The sequence below is a fragment of the Dipodomys ordii genome, unplaced genomic scaffold, assembly GCF_000151885.1.
Source record: "Dipodomys ordii isolate 6190 unplaced genomic scaffold, Dord_2.0 Scaffold3, whole genome shotgun sequence".
Classification (NCBI taxonomy): domain Eukaryota; kingdom Metazoa; phylum Chordata; class Mammalia; order Rodentia; family Heteromyidae; genus Dipodomys; species Dipodomys ordii.
Window position 1 is genome coordinate 34,203,447 of NW_012267219.1, and position 19,722 is coordinate 34,223,168.

Here is a 19,722-nt window from a genome sequence, read left to right on the forward strand (position 1 = left end):
CAAAAACAAATGTCATAAAGAGGGATCATCAGACTCCAAAACCAACGGTTTATATTATATAGAAAGATCACAATTAAGAAAACACTTCATAAACACTTAGACAAGGTGCTGAATGAATGGCTTCAGCAGCCAGGATTCACAGAAAAATTTAGTGCAACTGGATCTATACAACATCCATGCATTTGTGGATCTTGATAGGCAGGGACTAAGATATATATATATATATTTTTCCTATAGAATATTATTGATAAAAGACCAATAGCAATCTACCAACTCCAGGACCATTTTTGCAAAGTGCAAAAAAGCCTTCTTAACAAATCATTCCTAAAGACAACATTGGAATGTTTACTTAGATATTTCGTTGGAGGAAAATGCCCATCTTTGAAATGTCGTCAAACTTATTTTTTTTGGTAGGTGTTCCAATGTTTAATAGGTAACTCCCTTGGAGTAAAGGATCCAATGGTGACATATTCTTCTTCACGTCTCAAGAGAGTCTTCCTACATCCTGTAGTTCTTATTTCCTGTACTCCCTCTACTTGCGTTCTTCAAATGTACTTCCTACAAATAAAGGAGAAAGGTCATCATTAGTCTGGTGAGGTTTTATATATACTGATGTGCTTATTTTGTGTGTGAGCTGGCTGTGGGACTTGAACTCAGGGCCTTGTGCTTTCGGTCAGGCTTTTTCACTCATAGCTGATATTTTACCCCACGAGCCATGCCTTTTAAGATTTAAATTGTTAAAAGAAATAATTTATTTTAAAATCACCCATTTTGTGTAATACAGTGTAATAGATAATTCAATATATATATGCAACATATAATTATCAAAACAGAGTAAATAGCATTTCTACATTAAAAATTAATCTCCCTAGGCTGGGAAGGTGGCTCAGTGGTAGAGTGCTTGCTTTGCATGCATGAGGCCCTGGGTTCGATTCCTCAGCACCACATAAGCAGAAAAAGCCGGAAGTGGCACTGTGGTAGAGCGCTAGCCTTGAGCCCACAACCGACAAAAAAAAATCTCCCTGAAAATTATTCTACCTTCAGTTTTGTTTAAGTAAAATATTATAAACTGTAATTATCCTACTATGCTGTGGAAGATGTACTAACTCCTCCTATCTAACTGTGCCTGTCTATTTCTAACATTGGGTCTCAATCTTTTGTATCTTATGCCTTGCTAATCAAGCTAAAAGAGATCTTTGAACATTAGCTTTTCTGAGAAATACATACTTAAGTGGATAGGCTTTTGGTGCATTCATCAGCTAACACTTACTCATGCTACATTATGTACGCTTGGTGGCTATATAGCACAAATTTCTTTGTAATAACACAGAGATGTATTGTTACCCATCTGCCTCTATCACAGACTTATTAATAAAAAGAGAATCCCAACATTGTTATCCTTCTGTTCTATGGAATCTTTTCCTAGTGAGAATTAAAAAAAATCGATCCAATTTTGGGCTCCTTCTTGGTTGTTTTATTGCCATTGGTTCTGTTGTAATTTTTGTAAAGAAGAGATTCTCCCCTTGCCCACCTCTCTGGAGAGAGGCAGCATTTTAGAAATAGGAGATTGGGAAGTTTTGTAAAGCTACAGAGATCCTGAACTGAGTTCAAATCTTAGCTCTTAACATTTTCCAGCAATGGAAACTTATGCAAATGATAATGCCAATTCTAGGGCTTTAAAAAAACCACTATAGCAATTAGTTTAGAGGATTAAATATTTAAAATTAATGTACATAAAAGTACAAACACTGGACCTGACACAGGATACACATAAGTCTTACCAATTCCACTCAAATTGATGTTTAATTGCTATCATCTCTATTGGAAAATAACTATCCCAAGGTCCCAAATCCTGAGATCTTTGCTAGTGCTATCAGTCTTTCAACAATCAAGGTTATGATAAAAGGAATGTTGAGTTTTGTTTAGAATAGAAGCTCTACAAGATCAGGGACTTATCTTTGAAGCAAAAATGACATTTATAGTCACATACTTGAGGTCCTTTCTTGCTTGGTTTTACATAGATCCAGAAGATGTAGTGGGCAGTTATTGGTACAGAGTGGTGCAACCCTCAGAATGTTTTCAATAAGACCAAAAACAGTATTTCTCTCTAGGATAGCTAGAACCTCCAAACTTGCCCTCTGGTGAAGGTGAACACCCACCCAGTCACAACAGTGTTAGGAGCTAATGACCTTCAGAATGCACAGAGCTAGCAAGGATTTGATCTTGAAACTGGGGGAAGCCCACCATCATTCCTTGAAGTAATACCTATTGGCCAAGACTCAGAGAACTGATACTTGTTTCTTATATGTGTTGTTTAGTTCTTACCACAAAAGGCAGCTAACATTGTATAGATTGGTGGTGAATTTCCTGTCTTCATGGATTAGAAGGAAGGTAGCATCAGTGTATAAAAACATTTATTCAAACAATTAGCTAAGTGAACAACACAAAAGAAACTGGTGAGAAGAAACTTGGTATTTATAAATAGAATAGTTGGAAATACCATCTGTTTAAAATCCTGGCACTTTTCTCTCAAAAAGCATATGGCTTTTACCAGCTCTGGCTCCTACACACTTGTGGTTGTGCAAAACATCTATCATTAATCTACCAGTAATCCTACTTCTTGGTTTCCTATGGGCTTTTTCTAGAAAGATAAGGACGCATAGGGTCACAGAGACATCTGTGACATCTGAAGACACACTGAAGACATCTCTGTGTGGACCTGCTGTTGCTATGTGGTCCACTGAACACTGAAAATACCTCTTATTAGGGTACCACCTTTCTACCAAACTACTAATCAGTAGCAGAATACTTGAGGTTTGCTTGTTTTTTGTTGTTGTTGAAGATGCATACCATTGTAGACACAAAGAAGACTTTAAAGAATTGAAAATTCCCAACTTAAGGAAATTCTCAAGAATGAAGCAGAAACAAGGAAAAGAAAGCCTCACAAGCTATCCAATCCCATTTGTTCTGTCAGGCTGGATTAATTACAGATTGGTGGAAAAAAATATTCAGGTATCCTTTGTGCTTCATTCTTCAAATTCATGCAAGGTTCATTTGACCAATCCCACCAAGCTTTATCTTCTGATCCTTCTTTTTTTCTCAAAGCCAAAGGTCAAAAGTATAAAGTTGAGCAGAGGTTCCCCCCACCCTTTCTGGTCTTTTTCTTGTGAGACATCAGCATCATAGCAAAGCTTTGGGCCAAAATATATCCATCATTGCTGCAAGTAGCAGAGTTCCTATGTGCACAGACACGTACATACAGGCCATTCAAAACCAGCTGGAACATCGTCTGGTTTGCGTTTGGCTCTCTTCCCAGGCTGTCACATGTGACTTCTTTGTTGCAGACAATGACAGTGACAAAACAAAAGCACTCAGGGATGTGGTCTCAGTTGCATCTGTTGCGTTGCTCATTGTCTTAATTTAATTACGGCTAGCCAGCCTTGACAATGGGCAGCAAGTGGAAACACATTAGAAGCAGCGGCCTCAAAGCTGGCACCCACGTTCCATGCACTTCTTCCAGGGTTATGAAACTGTCCTGAATTCAGCCAAGCAAAAACTTTTCACTTCAACAACTTGTCCAAGACAAACAAACCAGCTGAAACTGTTTCTAGTATGCAACTAGACAGATTTTTGAAAAGAAAAACAGTAGTGAGTAAATACTGTTTCCTATTGATACCAGAGAAGGTATGAGGATTAAAGAAAAAAAAATGATGGTCTTCTAGTAGCTGGGGTGAGTTGAAGAAAATCCTTCTGAAGGAAGAAGGGTTAACAGACTCATGAGAGAATAAACAAAAGAAGAGATTGATTGGCAATAAGCAATTGTTGTACTTTGTCTATGGACATCCTAAAGTTGTCTTGGTTCTCATTCCAGATCCAAACTTTCCTTTGCAACGATATCCATGAAATTTTAGATGAAGAAAATCACCGAAGGCTAAAGACAATGACAATAGGAAGAATCATTCTTGACGTTTCATGTCAAGGCTTCTCAGGCCCATTTAGTGAAGTGCCATTGCACCAATCCCATTTCCAAGTGAAGGCTCATAAGGTATCTTGATAGCCTCGAGGTGTCATAGTAGCATGTTGATAGAACTATGACTTGCGAGGATTTATTGCATGCTGGGTCTAAATTATTCATGCTTATCACTGTACACATTTCCTTATTTAATTCTTAGAGATGGAGATTTTTAGATAATGATATATTTTATCACTTGAGCTTTCAGAACTCTGAAACCTGGAAACCAAGTAGCAAACTTGCCTGGTTTTTTACAGTGAAGATGAGATAGAAGTTTGGATTTTTCTCCTGTTTCATTGGATTTACAGCTCATCAATTAGCCACTCTGATACCTCTGCTACTTATTTGAGTTAGACAAAGGAAAGGCCTAGTGCCCCAGTATCCAAATCTCTTTCCAATAGCAAGAGTTGAAAATATCACAAGGCATTCATGACCCTGGCTGGTAGCAGATGTTGGTTTAGGGAGGAAAGTGGTGCAAAGGAAACTCTTAGAAGGGTGAATGTCTTTCCTATATCCCATGTCAATTGGACCCTATCTGTGTGATACTTTAGATACAGTATTCTATTAGCAAAAGTAAGCCTTTTAGATAACATAAATGGTTCCTTTTCCTTTTCCTGTCTTTATGAGATTTTTTGCCGGAGAGACAGTCTAAAAGAAAGATGGGTTCTTGAAATCTCAAGGAGGAAGCAGTGTTATTTTCAATAGACTATATTTCCATCTCCACCCACTCCACAAACAAGTAAAGTATTGTGTGATATTGTCTAGGAAAAACTTGGCATCCTATAAGAAAAGACTGGGGAAATACTGTCTAGCATGGAATAGTGGCAGCCTGTTGTACAGTATAAAATACTAACTTGGCATTAACCTTTTCCGCAAAGGGGCAAAATGAGAGAGGGTGGGGGAGGGAGAGAAAAGAGTAGTGAATGATTGAAAAATTGCCCAGACATCGACTCTTCTCTTGTTGAAGAAGATGTGTTATAGCTCTTTTGTTGAGTTGACCTGGGGGCATATGAAATTGTAGAGGATGATTTAGAAGTCTCAGAGTCCATGTTGATATCTTTGTTAACTTCAGGCAATCACAAGTTCAAATTCCAGGAGGGTTAGGTCAGCTTTTCATCTCTAGGAGCCAAGCTGAGTGTCATATGATCTCCTCAACACTTTAGGATGTGGCTATAAAGCCAAAGGACAAGGTACATACCAGAGGATCCTGTATTCCTCCTGTCTATGCAGCCTCTCTAACCAAGTGAGAGGTACATACTGAAAGCCATGTCAGTTCTGTCTTAGTTCCATGTTATTTGCTGGAAACTACCTCATAGCACGTTTCTTGTGGTGGAATTGACTATTTTGCCCTCTGAATGACCTTTGGTCGGAGTGAACTGGCGCCTCCTATAAGCCAATGACTGAGTGCAATGGGGATACCTAGGCAGAGCTATTCCTGGGGAACCCACTCTTTACTGGCCAGCCGGGGCTCAAGGACTTCATTGTGGTACTTTCCTTGCATCCTAACACTGTGCACAGCCTTGTCACACAATCCTTCTTCTCTCTTTCACTAGGGGTCAATATTGTGTTGCTATACACAGGCTTCTAAATACCCGCCTATCTATGTCTTTTCACAAAGCAATCCTCCCAATAAAATAATTGCTCATCAGGCTCCCATTTCGGCTCTTGTTTTCTCAGAAGTCCTGGGCTTACAGGCTTAATTTGGATGCCAGTTCCTTTGCAGGAGCTTTGACAATTACTATCTTGTTGTCATCAACATTCACTGCTCTGAAACTACAGCAGCAACCTCACAGAGTCTTACAAAAGAATGCCACACCCCTATGTGTTTCCCTGGCAGATGGAGATAGTTGTATATGAGCAGTCCTGCTCTCAGGGCCCTAAAGGTCATACTCACTCACAGGTATAGTCCTTGAAGGAGGTCACATGCTTCCTTTACCTCTGTATCCTTTGGGACCCAAACGTCTGATGTAAATTTCCTGTAGGAGTGATAGACTAGCTCACAGCAGGTGTTGTAAAGCCAATTTCTTCCTGTTGTGCTTCATAAAGGAAAAATATCCCAGAGCCCTCTCCTGTCTGAAAACTGACACAGGGCAGGGTGTAGTGTAATAAATATCAAGAGAGAAGGGCAGAAGGACGTGTAATACCTGCTGACCACACTAGTGTGCGTCTTGGGTTTGTAGTCTGATTTTGAGTCCTGCTAGAGCAAGACCTTGGCAAGACCTTTAGCATTTCTTAGCCTGAAGGTTCTTACAGGCACCACAAGGATAATTATAGCATTTACCTTCAGACTTAGGGGGATTAAATGAGATAATTGACTATAGGGTATGGAGAGAATAAATACTGGCATTCTTATTACATTTTGAAAAGTAGTTATTGTTGTTGAAGCACTTTCTATGCTAGCTTGCTACCCTTCTTCCGGCTGAGTATGGGGAAAATTAGCTACATTCTGGATTTCCAGAGATCCTCTTATGTGTTAGGAGAGCAGATTTATAGCTCCTACTTTCTTTTTACCCCCTGGTGATCAACATACCTTTTAAGAATCCCCAGGAATTAAGGAGTTCATATCTATCCTACCATTGATACAAAATGATCCTGATTTAGCCACTTTCTTACTTTTCAAAGGATTCCACCTGACTGTTTTCAAGTATTTCTTTCTGCAATATAGGAAATCGCTATCAAAAATGGTTTAAAATCTTAGGGAAAAAGAGAAGATGAAGATAAAGAAAATATTGACAGATACTATCCCTCACGGGCAAGAGATATTTATGTTGTCTTTAATCACCTTGGAGGATGTTGTAAAACAGCAAAGGGTTCAGGGCTGCTCAGAGTGTTGATTTTATGGGCAGCTTGTTTAGTTAGCTCTTTGTATTTGCCTTATATTTTTTTAAAGTTAGCAAAAAAAGCTTAAGCATACTACCTTTCTCAAAGGGTGCTAATTTTGGAGTGGTTGACATTTATATAGATATGTGTGGAGGATTCAACAATACTTACCTAAAGAACTAGATTTGATTATTGTTTCTCTCTTACACCTCTAAAATGCCACTGTAATGACTTATGCTAGAGTTAAACTAGTGGATGTGGCTATTTCTCTCACCATGTCCTTAAGAGACATGAGGCCCAGGGTTTTTCTTTTGATGTCATTTCAATGCAACAGTGATGAGTTCACAAGGTTAGTAGGAAAGGGTGTTGCTCCCTTCCACTCAGCCTTCGTGTGTAACAAATCTGGGCAGAACATTCCAACTCTGTGCTCTGAATTTTCCTCCTCACTGAATTGAAAGAAATTTTGGAAGTCTGGAGGACTCCCCTGAACTTTTAGGATGAACAAAATAACACTATGACAAGTTGAAGTGATTTGCATCTGTTTGAGGTTGATGGGAGCCTTCAGCATCTAAGAGTAAACACACAGAGTGCCAGCCAGTGCTTTTCCAAGAGAGAAAATGGTGCAAGAACCAGTCATGCTTCCTGCGTGCATACAGACTTCAAAAATCAGAATTGTTATAGTGTGCCAAAGGCTCCTTCACGTCCACCCTAGTGGAAACAAGTATTATTTACAGAAAGAAAACAAAGCAGTTAATAGTGGCTCTGCCATCCAACACTGACAAAATAACAACAAAGAGGCCATGCGTGTATTGACTCATTATGTTTTTCATTTTTTTCTAGTAGTGAAATCCCTCGTGAACAGCTTAGGTGTGAATATTGCACAGACCCTAGTCTAAAGCTGCCAAATGAATAGAAGTGCTCCCCGACTCTTAGCCTACCATGGTAGTTCCTAATTACTTGGATTTTTTTTTTCTTTTGGTCTTGTCATACTAATTGTCTACAGTTCTGTCTTCTGGAGTTCAAATCAAAGTTTGCATCTTTAAATGATCTGCTTTAGTTACTTGATGAAAATGAGGCAGATGATAGGCATTAAGAAATCCCATTAAAGAAAGCCTAACAAATGTGTGGGTATCAAGGAAAAATTCTGACTTTAGTTAGGCCCGTGAGGGTGGAGAACTTGAATTTTTATTTTATTCTAAAAATGAATTAACTTATTTTTAGTGATCCTAGGGTTTAAACTTAGGGTTTTTTTTCTTTGCTCATGAGGTGTTTACCTCTTGAGCCAGTTCTTTACGCTTTGGTTATTATTTAGGTAGAGTTTTGCTTTTTTTTTTCTTTTTGCTTAGGCCAGCCTGGACTGTGATTCTTCCAATCTCTGCCAACCAAGTAGCTAGGAATTTAATCCCTGGCTTTGTATTGTCTGGAAGTTGAGTAGACCCTAAAGAAGCTTTGTTAGTTAGCTTCATCAATTTCTTCTTTATTGGTAGGCTTGTTTTGTTTTGGTCAAAGGAATTGATAACTGGGCTTTCAGCCTTAAGGCAAGTCTATACACCAAGGAATTCTTTAGTGCATATTCTAAAATTCGTAAAAAAGAATTCTGCTTGATCCATAACTATTAATCTTTTTATTGCTACCAATAAAACCTCAAATGGGCAGGTAAATAGACTTCATTTTCTCCCATAGAAGCTACTGAACTTGAGAACCTGCAAAATATGTTGCCTAAAAAAGCCTTGTTCCCCTCTTGTTTGAAAGAAGGTAGTCAGGAGATGCTGGAGAGAGAAGAGGTTTTTTTTTTTGAGGGGGGATGGTGGTAAAGCAATTTCCTTTTCCACTGTTGCACCCCAATAATACATTGGAAGCTGTATGAGATTTGGTTTGTTTTTACTTGATATTTGAAAGTAGATCAAATGCTTGTGAAAAAAATATCACTGGATTGGCGGTCCTAGAAACTAAAGTGTCCCGGAAGCAATGTGGGCCTGGAAATATCCCATTTTTCTACTTATTTTGGCAGTTCTACTTAAAACTAGTAAGAGCTGGAGTTCATGCTACCATTGAAATTTCCCTAAGCAACATGAAATGAAAACACATACTACATTTGATTTTAACTGGCTGAGAAAAATGGTGGGTTTTTTTCTGAATAATTCATTATATGACCCCCCAAAATAAAAATGTTACCAGTTCTTCATGTGGGAGACACAAACTATGATTTAAATTAAAATTATTTAAGAACTAGGGGTTCTCCAAGTTGGAAGTGATCGTGACCTTTGATCACCCAGTTCTCTTCTGTCATGTGCTTGAGAATCTACTACCAAAACACCAAAAAGTGTTGGCAAGCTAGGCTTGACCTTTTTGGTGTTATGAGATTTACTTCTACTTCAGGAGACTCCTTTTTCATAGAGCCTTACATTTCAAAAGTAACTACAATAAGATTAGCTAGTACTTCAGTAGAACATATATAATATTATATATACACATATATATGTGTATGCATATGCACTTTTTCATTCATATACACACTCATATAAATATAAATTATATATATATACATATATATATATATGTCTTAGGGCCTCACAATTATTATGGGGTCTATTTGTTACCCAAGTTTGACAGATGAGGGAACCAAGGTATTGGTAAGTTAGATTATTTGCCTAGTTAACTAGTGAAAGATCCATGACTTAAACTCCGGCAGCTGGATTCTATATTATGTGACAGTCTGACTTTTGCGTTCTTTAAATGACTATATTGTACTGTTTCTCAAATACTTACAGTGCTCCTTCATGTTTCACATTGTTTTTCATATTATAGATGATCAGTAAAAGTATTTTCCAATAATTTTATTTCAGGATCATGAAACTATATATATATCCCAATTAGCTTTATACACGATCATCCATTTTCTTTAAGAGAAGCATTTGAAATTGAAAGAGAAATTTTAAATAATTATTAATATTCAACTCACTTCAATAAAACATTGAAGGGACTAATCAATGAATAACATTCAATATAAAGTGTTTAGCCAGCTTCAACCTGTTGGGGTAGGTCCTTGAACAATTTCAATTTAGGCTAGAGAAGGACATTTCAAACAGATGAAATTTCTGTTAACAAATCTCCTTTGCCTTTCCTAGCTTATTCTGTACTTTCTTTGCTATCCTATGAAGAAAGAACAGGATTATTTTATCTTAGCTAGGTGACTTATTTTTATGATCTGTTTCCTACCATGATGCATCTGCCTGAATCTGTCAACCTACCCCTTAATCCACCCACTGTTCATCTATTTATCTGTCATTTAGCCATCTATCCGCCCATCCATCCATCTTCCCATCTATCTATGTATCTATTCATTTAGTATTATATTCCATGGACCCAAGACTTATGACATGATATCAATAATGGAAAGGAGATGAAAGGTGCTATTTTACTCTACTTCTTTTTTTTTTTTTTGTCAGCATCAGGGTTTGAACTAAGGGCCTTGTTTGCTTGGCCTGCTTACCCTGCTGGAGTTCTACCACTTGACCTATACCTCCAACCAGGCTTTTTGCCAGTTATTTTGGAGATAGACTCCTGCAGACTTTTCTGTCCAGACTGGCTTCAAATTACAATCCTTTGGACCTCAACATCTTAAGTAGCTAGGATTACAATTAGGAGCCACTAGCACTTGGAATTTTAGTTCCTATTATATGATGATCATGTACAGGTCTGCAAGAGTTGCTTCAGAGTTGAGAAAAACTACAATATGAAGAGGTATATTTTAATACGTTGTTTGGGATTAAAGGGGCTCTAACTAGAATGTTCTATTGTTTTGTTCAAGTTCTTGAATAACATTTATAGTTTGTCCAAACCTTTCCACAGAACATACACTTTGAATGCTTCTGATGAGCTGTAGTCCCTGGAAGAGCCATATGTGTTTGCAGGCTCTGCGAAGGTGATAAATGTACTCTTAGCCTGTGCCTGAAACAAGCCCCCAAAGCATGTTTTCTTAATGGAACTCAACCTCTGAATAAGATGACTGGCCAGATGATAGCAGCATGGCTTTTGTCTAGTCTGAGAAAGCAGGATCCACTTCTCAAACAGAGCTGCAGTAGTCTGGCTCCCATATAAGCTTTGCCACGCTTCATTGTATCTCTTCCTCCTGGATTGAGCTTTGGGCATTGCCATGACATTGGAGAGATTCCAGGTTGTCAGTGAGGCATTGAAGAAGGAGCATCCTGAAGTAGAACGCATTGCAGGAGCATGAAGGACGTTTCTTTATATCATGACTTCTTCAATGTGGGCTACCTGGGTGAAATATTTTGCCTGGTTTTGCACCATTTTCTCATCCCCAAGTGTCATCATTTACTTCCTTGAGCACTTCTCTCTTGTACTCCTTCTTAGCACCTACAATGCACAATCTGAATGCTACTGAGAGGTTTTGGTTCATTTTCTATGAAGATTCATCTCCAGTTGTTTAAGTCAAAGGAAGTGAAGGAGATGCTATCTACAACCTAATTTCTGTGATTCTGCTTTGCTTTTCTTCATCTTCAGGGAAAACTGGAATTCCTGTTTTATTCACTTCCTTTATTTCTCCACCAGAAAACTGTCAAATCATTTTCATCAGACTTCATATGTCCATTTCTTCCCCCTCCTTTCCTTTTGAAATTCTCTTAGTTGATTTTATTTTGATTATGCTGTTGTCTGCTGGTGGGAAGGAAACAGGCTTAGTGTCTAAGAACATCTTTACCCATTCCGAGAGCTCAGTGTCCTTGTCTTTAAAATGAAGGGATCAAGCCAATTGAATTCTGAAGCCTCTTCTAGCTCTAACAATACAGCCTTGGTCTTTTAGAAAATAGAAACTCTTAGGTTGTAGATATAAAGTATTCTAAGTCTGTATGCATATGAAGGGGCTGGGAGAAGTGAGAAGATGGTCAAAAAGAGAAAAAGAAAGTATGTGTGGTGGGGGTAGAGAGAAGAGGAGGAAGAAGAGGTGGAGGAGAAAGAGGAGGAGAGGCAAAGGAGTGGATTTTCAGATACATAATCAAAGAGCTGTATTTGGACATCAGAAGTCGTCTTTATGGACTGAATTGTGTCTGCTTCCCACCACCCCATCCCAATTAAGGTTCCACCCTTCATATTTCATGGAGATAGGGTCTGTGTAGGAGTCCTTAAGTGAGGGTCTCTCCTAACCCAGTCTGTCTGATGTCCAAGAAAGAAGATACTTAGGTACAGGGAGATAAACAAAGGGAAGGTAACAGAGATTCAGGAAACACTTGAGTCACATCCTTTCTGATACTTGGAATTTGGACTTCCAGTCTCCAGAGTTGTGAGCAAAAGCATTCCTGTGATTGAAGTCACTTAGTCTGTGGTTCTTGGTGATGGTAACCTTAGCAAATGAATACGCCTTGTACATTGAATATGAAAACGTGGAGAGATAAAGCGAAAACAGTTCAGTGGCCTCTCAGAGGTTACGTCACAGGCCTTTATGTAAGTACCTGATGCCCTTTGGCCTCAACCCTGGACTTGACTAAGAAACCGCAGCCTCTAGTGACATTGCAGGGAAGGAAATCTGGGAACTTCCATGACACAACTCAGTCTTGCTGAGAACTTAAGGCTAATATTTAACTCTGAACATATATTGACATGGGCCATTTCTTCTATAACAGAGTTGTATAAAAATTTAAAAAGCACATGGAAGCCTTGATTTTTATTGAGTTCTTTCTATTTTGGTGGAAGGAAAAGGGAAGGGTCTGTCTGTCTGTCTGCCTCTTTTATAATTTTGTTTTCTTTTTGATTTTGTCTCCCCCCCCCTCGCCGCCTCCCTACATTCTTTGCATTTTCTCAGGCATTCAATTTTCCTGTTCCATTTGTTTCCTCATGTTTATTAGCTGGATTCAACAACAGGTTACTTCTACTTCAAAACATGCATCATCTAGCTTCATCAGTGCTACTGTTCTTCATTTCCTTTCCAATATTTCTTGCTTTTTTGTATTGCTGTCTGTTCCTCTCTCATCCTGGTCTCTGTCTGCTTAGTCCTTCTGTCCTCCATTTTCCTTCTGTGTCTTTGTGTCCACAGTTCCTAGCTCCCGTCTCCCTTCTCTGCTCTTTCTTCTTTCCTCTGATAGGCTGACTTGCTTCTGTCCCCTCTTGCTGCTCCCCTCGTGGGTGTGTCTTTGGCCCACCTTTCCTTCTCCTCTGAGGCTTCATTTTCTTGTTGGAAGATGGGGGCTGAGACTGTAAACATCACAAAAACAATTGCATTGAGAATAGTTCGTTCCCACGGTGTCCCTGAAGACAGAGTCTCTGAGTCAGCCCAGGATGCCCAGGTTCCACAGGTAGCAGAAGACAGCATTGGCACTGAAGAGGGATCTATACCTTAGTCATGAGTCCTGGCATTCCAGAACTTTGGGACTCATCTCTGACACCCACTTCCTCCCCAGCCTAGACATTGAGAGGCACAGGTTCATATGGGGACAGAAAAAATGAACATGCTTTTGCCTCTTCTTGTGCACCTTCCTGCCTGGTTACACCAATTTCTTCTGTGGCTGTTGCTTACTGCTTCACTGTTGGGTATTGTGTGTTGTGTGTTCTAGGCCCTAAGTGGTCCCCTTGTAAGCCCTAGGGTGATGCTGCCACTAAGCCTCCATGGTCCTTCTTCAGCCTTCGCTGTGATTTAGGACCAGGAGGCAGCACAGATGTCACGAATTATTGGGTGTCTTGTCTTTATTTTTTTAATTGATTTTAAGTAGTTGTACCAAATGGGTTTCAATTCAACAAATCAGATTAGGAGTCCAATGCAGCGATCTTGACCATTGTTACCACTTTCATTGTTGTCCCTTATCCCTACCAATCCCATCTATACCCTTAACTTATGTACTACTTTCTGAGCAATGTTAGTTTTGGCTTTAAAGTTTAATACCATATGTTGTTTTTTATTTTTCTTTAACAAAGTCCCCCAAGAGACTAAAGTGTCCTTTCTTTACTCATATTCTTTTACTTTTTCCTTCTCTTTCTTTCTTTCTTTCTTTCTTTTTCTTTCTTTCTTTCTCTCTCTCTTTTTCTTTAGCTCTTATTTCTTCTGGAAGATTAACATTTTATTTTGATCTTGATATGCATTTATTTTGCTCACTCATTCAACAAAAGCCTGTCACATGACCAATGTATATCATATGTTTTATGTGTTTCTGCTGTTATCATTGGTACTTCCCAGGTTGGTATAAAGTCACACTTGTGGAAAAAAAGACTTCTGCAAATTTTGATTATTAGAAAGGTCTAAGTGTTCTTTAAATCACAGAAAATTCTATTATCAATGAGCTTAAATGATATTTGCCAATTTCAGTTAATTTCCGCTAGATACTCTTGTTTCTCTGGGCACCACTGCAGAATCCCAAGACTGACATGTTTTGTTATTAAGGTCAGTTATGACAGATATTAATCCCTTCCCAATAGTAATTTTGTGCAAGCATATGAAAAGCATATTGAAGTATACACATTAACTTAGTTAATTTTGACAACATTCTGTTGTGGTAGATGTCATTATGTACAGATAAAACTGAATCTTGGGTAGGATAAGTTATTTGGCCCAGGAGCCTCACAGCAGGTGACTTCAGGATTTGTCTCATACAAAGCCTATGTTTACTCAATGTTTTTTTTTAAACCATCTTCTAGTTCCTAGATTACCAGAGCAGTACAACAGAGAATAATCATAAGGATGGACAGATAATCCATCTTGTTGGTGGGAATGGAGATGTTTTTTGTCCTCAGCCAGGAAAACTATGGTGCTGAATTTCTGTTTGGCTCATCCAAGACAGAGATTACTTGGAGATGGTTGGATCCCACCTATGGAGACTTACCTTCTGAGTCTTGGGCATATCAGTGTGGCGCTGGGCACGGACAGAGCGGGCAGACTTGGCAGGCTTAAGGGGAGCACAATACATCTCCAGCCTCCTCAGATCACAGCTCCGGAAGCAGCACTCATCCACGATGCCTGTTTGAGGTGCCCTCCGACTGCTGGAGCCATAGCCAGTGGGCTTGTCTGTAAGGATCAGACATAGTGGCCTGCTGTTAAAGTGCAATCTGTCTGACAGCCCGGCCTGACACCTCCTGTTCTTACATTGTCCATACACATCCTCCGTCATCTCATCTTCTTGAAACTTTCCCAACCGTGCCTGACACCACAGATACTTTGGTATTCAAGTAGCTCTTGGAATCTATCCTACACTCATTCACTCATTCATTGCACACTTTATTTTCTGTTAATTCTCCCCACATTCCTAGTAAACTGTGATCAAGAATCTTGTTTCTATGCAACCCTAGCTTTTGCTTATATATTGGACTCGTTTTTTTTTTTAACTTGCCTGTTTACTTCATTTTTAAAATTTGTAAGATACAGGATTATATTTTGGCATGGGTGAACATTGTACCAAGATCATCTCAGGATATTTATCAGGATATTTAGCTTATCTGTCTCCTTAAACATTTGGGAAAGGACATCCTGTTCAATAAGTGGTACTGAGAATAGTGGTTGTCCTTAATCTTTCTAGCAAATATGTGTAGTTTTATATATAGGACAGCCCAGTTGATTGTTTGTTTTGTCTAACTGCTTCTAGGGTTGGGTATGGAAGAGGTTGCAAGTCTCCAAGATTTTACTCCTCATTTTATTTATATGAAAACAGACTTTCAGAATGACTTGCTTAAATTTCGGTATATTTGCTACCAACTCCAAGTGCATCATCAAAAGACCTGATACATAACTTTGGACAGGTCACCAAAACCTTGAGGTCTTAGTTTCTCCATTTTTTTTGTCAAGTGGAGTTAATAACATCTTCCTGTTCAAAACTGAGGATGACATGAAACGTATTAGATAACATAAATTTATGAAGAGTGCCTAGAATAATCCCTGAAACCTACTAGGTCTTCAGTAAATGATGATTTGCTTCACCTTTAAATAGCCTTTGTGGAGTCTTATGTGGTCCATGAAAACTCATCCAGAAGCCTTGGAACTTAGAAATGATAATAATACCAATGGGCTAGTGCCCTTCTTCCTTCACCACAGAAAGACTGGAACATTGTCTCTGTTTTCTTATAGAATTACTAGTACACGGAGACAGAATGAACTAAATCATTGTTCATCTTTCATGTGATTCTAATTGCCCTGAGGGAATACCATGAATCAAGTTTCTTTTGATATTTTCAAATCAATTAGGCCTCTTGGCAAGTGAGTTTTAGTTTGGTTTTATTTTGTTTTGTTTTGAGCATACTGGTTCTAAGGCTAAAAGAAAGGGCAAAACAAGCTCATGTGGAACTTAACATACACCTCAATTATTTGCCAACTTTTTGTCACAGGAGATCTTTGGTTAAACCCAATCTTGCCTCTACTGAAGTATAGCAAACAGACAAAACATGAAGCTGTGCTAGTTCAGGCATGGTTAGGGGATCTGGATCTTTGCTTCATTCTCATCTTCTCTTTTGTTGGTAGGCTGCCTAAGTTTTCTCCACTGACATGCAATGTCTAGACTTCAGGGAAGAAGATGTGTGAAGCCCCCATCTAGAAGCATCCAATTCACAGTCGGACACATCATCCATCTTAATTCCTAACCCCAAACAGCATTAAATAAAACAATCCTCTGTCCATTTAACAATACCTATTATTCTTAAGGATGGGGATTGGAAAGTCAAAATCCTCAGAGGCATTTTGAACTTCCTCAATGGGGGAGATCAGGGCCCTAGTAATGGCTTGCTACCAAACTACCTTGGCTTCCTTGATGGTGGAAAGGCCAATCATTCGTGGCATTCTCTAAGAACCTAAATGTTTTCCTGATGCTTGGCACAGGAGCCTCATAGCTGCTTCCTCCAGTAAGGCAGGTTTATTGTCATTCTTAGGGCAGCTGGAGGTAGTAACTTAAGGAGGGTTCATTTGTGGTCTCTCTGGGCGGGCCCTGCTGCTCTCTCCTGGTTGGGGAGGAACTAGGCAGCTGGCCTCAAGTGGAGCCTCAGCAGTGTGTGCACTGGCCATTGGAGGGAAGTCTAGCTCAGAAGTGGACTCTCTGCTTTTGCTGGCCAGCCAGGGCTGGCAAGCAGAGACTGGACTGGTCCCCTGAGCAATGTAAACAATGTTGTTGTTTTTTTTCTTTTTTATAATCTTTTCCTGGGACTATAAATTAGAGGAAAGTTACAAATGGGCTTACATGGTTGTTTGTAATCCACAAAGGATTTCTACATTCTTTTTGCTAACTGGTAGCCATTCAAGAGTGGAGGTTATACTTGGGTTTTTCTCTTGGGGTAAGGAGAAAGGAAAAGGTGACTTGGCCTATTTTGTTGCAAGTGTGCTGCTAGTCTCTTTTTCAGGTGATGAGGGCTGTTTGTTGCGATTAGAAATTTCAAATGGGAGACATTCGTTGATTATGGTAATTTGATGTTTGGGGTGGGGTTGTAGGAGTGGTTCCAGAAACTTTCAAACTTAGCCAATTCAGAAACAACTGATTTCGAAACTTGGGCTCATGAGTTGAAAACAGAGAGCTTTTCAGAGATTTGGGAATTCCAAGACCATTTCCATTTTGAGTACCTCTAACTTAATCTTGTTTCTAAGATTCTTACTATGGCAAGAGGAATCAACTTTCTTCTTTGTATGACAGAGAAAATTCTGTTGTTGGTACTAGTGTTGAATTCAGGACCTTGAACTTGGTAGGCAAGCACTCTACCACTTGAGCCACGTCCCAACGCAGCAGGGAGTATTTCTGTGCATTGCGTATTTCATTTTTGGTGACTATCAAGAGCCATGAAACTTCCTGCGGATCTATTTCCTCTTGTGAAATAGATAGCAATCATCTATCATCACAGCAAAAATAACACACCCCGCACACCTGTTTTGTTGTCTCTTTCAAATGAGCTCAGAGTTTGATGTGGCTCAGTCTTTAAAGAAACTTGTAGTCCAGGGTTTTTAATACTATGCTTTTTAGTCCATAGGCTGGTAAACTTTGGAACAGATAATTTTAAGACTTACAAAACATAATGTCCCATATGGAAAGTTGATCTTAGGTTCATCTTTGTTTTCTGAAAAGTTATTGACGCAGTGGTATTTTCCCATAAACACAACTATCAGCTATCACTAGCTACCATAATTCTAGAGAGAGATTTTTTCTTTGTCTATTCATAATGCCTACAATGGACTCATTGTGCCCTATTCAAAAATATATGAATATGACAAGTGTTTACCTATGCCTTTTCAAGTTTTAATTCATCTTTTGAAGAGTCCTGTAGGCTTGATTTCTAGTTCAATATTAGGATGTTTGATAAACAATAAGAGTTTCTCACTAACAGACAGAAAATAACTGTGGGACAATGTTTTGTCCTTCATTTCAAATGCTTCACAGTCCTCTTTTTCTCCAGAGCCACAATAAAAATATTTCCTGTTATGGGCTAAAACAAGAAGCATGACACAATATAGTTTATTGGAAAGTCAATAAAATAATTTGATGGAGTGTCTATTTGGATAAAAGTGGTATTTTAATGACTTCTAAATTTTAGCTAATTTTAGTCACTATTTTTTAAATGAAACAAATTTAATCGTTCCATCCTTGCCTTTAAAAAGCAGAGGAAAAGGGCTGGGAAGGTGGCTCAGTGGTAGAGTGCTTGCCTTGCATGCATGAGGCCCTGGGTTCGATTCCTCAGCACCACATAAGCAAAAAGAAAAAAGCCAGAAGTGGTGCTGTGGCCCAAGTGGTAGAGTGCTTGCCTTGAGCTGAAAAGCTGAGGGACAGCGCCCAGGCCCAGAGTTCAGGCCCCATGACTGGAACCAAAAATAAAAAAGCAGAGGAAGAGTGAATGAATGCAATCATGGTATTCAGTACACACTATGTATAAAACAAACTATGCAATTTGTGGGCAAGGTTGAAAAGGGGAACTGGGGGAAAACAAAGAAAGGGATGACGTTTTCTAAAAAGAATTATTTTCATTATCTGATTTATGAAATATAATATAATAATAATAATAAAAATTATATTAAAAGAAAAAATAAACCCTCCCCCTCTTTATATAACTGCTCTGGTAGGCAGAATCAAGATTGGAAAGTTATAGGGAAACAAATAATAGCTTAATATAGGGAAAAAAGTTTTTTAACAGACCCATGTTAAAAACAGGACAGACTTCTTCCAAAAGTAATGAATAGCCCCTGGCAGAAAGCAGTTAACTAAAGGCCATAAGAACACCTATCATAGTCTCTAGGAGCAGATTCCTGTGTTAAACCCAGTGAATGTCTGTGGTGGTTTTTCCTATTCCAGAGATTCTATGAAGATATGGAAGAGAAAACTCTTCGAGGGTAAATATTTGCTATGGTTGGAAGCCATTTGCTTTGGCTTTGAGATAGAGGTTCAGATATTTTCAAACTTAGGTGGTAAAAATTTGTTTTCTATTTATCATTTGAATTCTCTAAGATGCTTCAGTGTTCATTTACCCTTACTCAATGCAACAGTAAACAACAGGTGGGCTGGGGCAGTCCCTTCTAAAATGAGGTACAGGCACAGAGTTCAGTTGTACTGACGTTATGACTACATACTCACTCAAATATTAGAGAAAACAAGCATGTATAACATTCCACAGATGTTTTTCTTGCTGACAAAGCCCTAGCACTGAATATTTACATACTTATTTGTTTTGTCAAAAATTTTGCTTCAGAGATTTCCTAGTATGTAGACCAAAATATTACTTAGCAGACAAGTTGACCACCAGTTAACCTAGACTCTGACTCTCCTATGAGTTGACATAATATTTAGTCATGACACACTGCTATATCTTGAAAGTTGGCCAACAGAATTCCAAGGGCTCAACAACTAGCTTCTATAATAATAGCACTGCCCTTTGAATAATGCATGGTCGGGGAGTAATTCGATAATCTTCAGGGTAAACTTGCTAGTTACAAG

General features: G+C 38.8%; 1 protein-coding gene across 4 annotated transcripts in view; it reads right to left on the bottom strand.

Annotated features, from left to right (window-relative positions):
• Positions 1 to 227: 227 nt before the first annotated feature.
• The window catches only part of Igf1 (insulin-like growth factor 1 (somatomedin C)), a 70,159-nt gene continuing 50,664 nt past the window's right edge, over positions 228 to 19,722 (bottom strand). Inside the window, exons 3-5 of one of the 4 annotated variants that reach the window (XM_013020140.1) lie at positions 14,659 to 14,840; positions 12,988 to 13,039; positions 509 to 558 (exon numbers count right to left, since the gene is read on the bottom strand). In XM_013020140.1, coding sequence (XP_012875594.1) covers positions 533 to 558; positions 12,988 to 13,039; positions 14,659 to 14,840 — 260 coding nt within the window. In that variant the 3' untranslated portion in view covers positions 509 to 532. Of the gene's footprint in view, positions 559 to 12,711; positions 13,040 to 14,658; positions 14,841 to 19,722 lie in introns of those variants that run through there. The other 3 variants (XM_013020148.1, XM_013020156.1, XM_013020162.1) reach the window with 3 other exon arrangements.